At 38.1% G+C, this 5,000-nt stretch overlaps 1 protein-coding gene across 1 annotated transcript in view; it reads left to right on the top strand.

Moving 5' to 3' along the window:
* The first annotated feature begins 1,859 nt into the window (after positions 1-1,859).
* The window catches only part of LOC143292326 (acyl-CoA 6-desaturase-like), a 36,631-nt gene continuing 33,490 nt past the window's right edge, over positions 1,860-5,000 (top strand). Inside the window, exons 1-2 of the mRNA XM_076602516.1 lie at positions 1,860-1,985; positions 4,913-5,000. The exon at positions 4,913-5,000 is cut by the window's right edge and continues 28 nt beyond it. Of these exons, the coding sequence (XP_076458631.1) occupies positions 4,984-5,000 (17 nt within the window). The 5' untranslated portion in view covers positions 1,860-1,985; positions 4,913-4,983. The remainder of the gene's footprint in view (positions 1,986-4,912) is intronic.

Consider the following 5,000-nt stretch of genomic DNA (forward strand, 5'->3'; position numbering starts at 1 on the left):
GATAGCAAGAAGAAGAAGAAGAAGAGTCATCAGTCATCATCATCATTAATTCAGTTAATAATTATTTCACCATACCCCTCTAAAGAAGAAAACTGTACAAGCTCCTACTCGTACCGGCGTACAGTACATGGTCCTTAACTTTTTGTGGACGCTGAACATAAATTGATAATCTTCTGCTCTCCCCTAGCTGCCACTGACGTCACTACACAAGGTCGCTCGATCTGTGTCGAGACATTCAGACGAAAGTCCACGCGTGTGAAATCCGTGCACAAATCGTGTCGCCACGAAGGCTGTGATGGCGTGTGGGTGTGACCGTTGTGCGTGTGTGTGTGTGGGAGGGGGGTGGGGGGGGGAGTGAGGAGGGGGTTGTTCGTGCTGTCGGTCACAGTGTGTGTGTGTGTGCCGGTGTGTGTGTGTGTATGTGTGTGTGTGCGGTTGTTAGTGCTGTCACAGTGTGTGTACGTGTGTGAGTGTCACAGTGTGTGTGTGTGTGTGTGTGTGTGTGTGTGTGTGGTGTGTGTGTGTGTGTGTCACAGTGTGTGTGTGTCACAGTGTGTGTGTGTGTGTGTGTGTGTAGTGCTTGTTGTTAGTGCTGTCACAGTGTGTGTGTGTGAGAGAGAGAGAGAGAGACAGACAGACAGACAGACACGGAGATTGGGGATCATTGGGGAGGATGTGCAGTTGCAATTTCACCTCTTAAATAAATATACATGCATTCCCATTGATGACGGAGTCACTTGAACAGATTTAATTAGCTCCCTCCGCCCCCCTCACCCTCCCCCTCCCCAAAAGATGAAATAAAAATTATATGAAAAAATAAAGTGCGCGAAAGTGGTTGTCTCGAAACTGAGAGAATGGTTGTGCTTTCTGACTTCTTTAATAAAATAAAATAATATGTTGATGGATGATGGTGGTGATAACAATAATAATGATAATAATGACTTTTATTCAAACTGTCACTGGTGAAAATCTTTGTCAGTGGCGCTATCTTCACTTCTAAGTCGCCTACAATTCAAAAATTCGATCTGCGAATGACTGAAACCGTACAGTCATTAATCACGTTGTAAAAAGCATCGATCTATTTTAAGACATGCAGGAGCTGGAAACCTTTGAAATGCACATTATTCTGACATTTCAAATAAATCATATCCTGAAATAATTGAAGATTTGCTTGTTCTTTTTCTTCTTTTTTTTCTTTTTTCTTCTTTTTTTCTTTTCTTCTTCTTCTTTTTTTTTTAATGTTTCGATACTACGACTGTTATTTGACAGGCTCTAAATACAAATATTGAGAAACTGCATGAGGTATAATATGATTAGGATACAAACGTATGAAAACGATTTCTTTACACACATAATTAAAATTTTGAATCCCGTTTTTTATTGTGGGTTTTTTTGGGGGGGGTGTGGGGGGGGGGAGGGGGGTTGTCTTTGGTTGTTTTTTCAGATTTGTTACGGCTGAATTAGCAGGTCAGGTCCCATGGCAACGAACGCGCGTGGGCGTTCAATCCATGTCGCACACAATTTTTTGTGAGCAGACATAATAACACTGAGAAAAATGTCTCCTTCCATCAGCACTACGGGCAGCTTGGTCAGGATTCACGTCCTGAATTGCAATCATTTAAAAAAAGAAAAAGAAAAAAAAGAAACCCACCTTGGCCATGAAAATCACGGAAACGAAAGAAGAATCGGAAAAAGCCGGAACTCAGCACGGACCATGACCTCACTGTGTTCTGAACTGTCATTGGTTAATCACATCAGCTTACTCTCAAGGGCCCCGCACACGGCATAACGAAAAGTTTTCGTTGCATAAAGCTAAAAATAGCTAAGTTATGCAGGTTCTCGTGATGTTACATTAGGAACAGCGTAAGCAGACGAGAGATTTGCCGGTAGCAATCAAACACATGCGAAGACCAGCTGAGGAGTGAAATGGACGTTTTATATTTTTGAACAATACAACACGTTTATCTTTCGACATTCCACGGAAGGTAAGGCCTTTTGTTGTTATGTAGTTGTTGTTTTTTCTTCGCTGTTATTGTAGCATAGGCGTGGAGAAAGCGAAGTGAGCTCTTTGTGAACGTGACAACCGCACGAATCTTAAAAAGGTTGTGCACCGCGTCAGAGCTCCAAGACTCGGATGTCGACAAATCGATCGATGAATTATTGGAGCCGCTTTGAGATCAGGTGGTCCCTCCGTGCACTTGAATTCTTATTTCTCTATGTCGATCGTAGTGATATACAATACTAATCTGAATTTTATTGACAGCGGTTCGTGTTTTATTTTATGCGACGTCGCTCAGCTTTTTTTTCTTCCTCCCCTGTCCATCATTCTCGTGTATCCTACGCTTTGTTGATGTTGCGTTCGATGCTGCATCCCCGCGTATATTGTTCATTTTATGTTTTTTTGTTTGTTTGTTTGTTTTCGATCAAGACCTGCCGTCTTGTTTAAAATTTTGTATTGTATTTTCTCTTTGTATTATTCGTGTTTTCTGTGCCTTTTTCGCCCCCCGTCGTCTCTTCTAATGCCAGTTGCTGGTTGTAATGTCAGTCGACTGATGACAAAATGCCAGTTTCATGACAAAGAGGGTATATATATATATATATATATATATATATATATATATATATATATGTCTCTTATATAGTAAGAAGAGAGATGCTCTTCAAAAGATTGTCTGCGTGTGTTCTGTTCGGTAAAATCTAGAACTTTTTTGTTTTGTTTTGTTTTGATTTTGTTGTTGTTGTTTGTTTTTTGTTTGTTTGGTTTTTGTTGTTGTTGTTTGTTTGTTTCTGTGTGTGGAAGTCACTTTATTCAGGCTTGATAAGTGTAATCACAACTGGATTGAGTGGGTAGTTTTTATATGTATTTATTTTATTACTGATCATAAATGCAGGTTTTTATGTGCAAAATAATTGTGATGGTATTCACATGATCCAGGTTTTATTGTTTTAAAACCCTCAACAGGTGTGAATGTTGTGGTGCAGAAGCAGTTAAGTTAATGCTTCAAAAATGTGTGATTAATTATGTACTTTCAGACAGTTGTGCCAAACAGCTGTTAGGAAGGAGTAACATTCTTGGATCAGTTAAGAGTACTGAGAGAACTTTCAAAATCAATGAATTCACCTATTGAACAAGCAATATAGTAACAAGAGGTTTGCAAGACAATCACAGTGAATGATACCACAAAATGCCAGACACTGCTCTACAATTAAATCTGTAAAGTCGAATTGTAAAACATTTGTATTTGTATTTGTACTTCTTTTTATCAGAACAGATTTCTCTGTGTGAAATTCGGGCTGCTCTCCCCAGGGAGAGCGCATCGCTACACTACAGCGCCACCCATTTTTTTGTGCTTTTTCCTGCGTACAGTTTTATTTGTTGTTTTTTTCCAATCGAAGTGGGGTTTTTTGGGGTTTTTTTGTTTGTTTTTGTTTGTTTTTTTTTGGCAAGTTTGTATCGTAACATTTTTTTAAGTTATATATTTCTGTATCTTTTTTTTTTTTTTTTTTTTTGTAAGATGCCCTTAGCGCCACAGTGTAAGAGCTATATATTTGCATGTATGCTGATTAGCATTATTGTTATTGCTCTCATTATTATTATTATTATTATTGTTTTATTACCATTAGTGGCATTACATATTATTATTGTTTTGTTTTTTTATTATTATTAATATTATTGTTGTTATTATTGTTTTGAGAAACCTGCTACACAGGGATATGTCGAATACCATGCAGGTTATTCCTATTTCAAAACTTTTCCTCTTTTTTTTCTTTTTTTTTTTTATTTTTTATACATGTGTGTGTGTAAAGATTTACAGAGCTTTGGCCTTGGTTATGTAACAATGTCAGTGTCATTGGCCATGTGATTATCACTGAAAGCATCATACCTGGCCCAGTTGTTACCTTCACCTAGCTACACAGACCCTCAGCCCACGGTCACTCACACATTTATCTCACCCTCACGGTCTCTGTCTGATGATTTTATGTCATATCGTGTCATGATATTGCTGATAAGGTGAGGATTATATATGACTCAAAAGCAGCTAGCTACTTAGTTAATATAATTGTTTCATAACCAGGCAGGTTTGGTAACTTGTTTTTGCTGTGTGTGTGTGTGTGTGTATGTGTGTGTGTGTATACATTAGGGGAACATAAAGTTATTCAATCGGAATGAGATTTTAATTTAACATATCAAAAACGTTTGAAATAGGACATAAAATGCTTTCAGTTTTTCAGTTCTGTGGTTCGTTGAGTTGGAATCGCACATGAGTCATGAAAGGTTTCACGCCTCTTGTTTGTGTATAATGATGAAGGATAAGAGAAAATGAGAACCATGACATTTACTTTGCTGACTGCATGGACCCATTTGATGTTGAGGATAAGGAGAGTTTTTATCGTTTCTTATCATTGCTCTGTGTTTGAGGTCAAACATACATCATGTTCACTTGTGTTCTGACGTTATTAAACAGAAGCACAACTTGATGGGTATTGTTGCTTAAAAAAGCAAGATATTTACTTACTGCCAGATATTTGCATTTCTCTACTTACTGACACTTAGCCATTTTTATAGATTTGCATCTGATGAAAATATTGTGAATTTGCGGTCATGTTCACTTGTGTTTTGACATTGTTAAACAGAAGCGCAACGTGATGGGTATTGTTGCTTAAAAAAAAGCAGATGGTAACTTGCTGCCAGATATTATTAGCACTTGTCTATTTACTGACACAAGGACATTTTTATCAGTTTGCGTCTGATAATGATGTTATTGATTTGTGGCAATGGAATGTTTGGTGTGAAGCATTTTAGCAAGTGCTGACACAAGCGGCAACAGGAGAAATTACAGTAGCACGGTGACTTATGCTGGGTATGGTACTGTAATTATGTAACTGTGTGTTTGATGTTTTCTGTCTTCAGGAATGTGTGATCAGAAAACACTGTAGTGGAAGTAGACAAGAGCAAGTTATCAAGACAGAATCTGATGAAAGATGGGTCGGGGAGGCCA

The sequence above is a fragment of the Babylonia areolata genome, chromosome 18 (genome assembly GCF_041734735.1).
Source record: "Babylonia areolata isolate BAREFJ2019XMU chromosome 18, ASM4173473v1, whole genome shotgun sequence".
Lineage (NCBI taxonomy): Eukaryota > Metazoa > Mollusca > Gastropoda > Neogastropoda > Buccinidae > Babylonia > Babylonia areolata.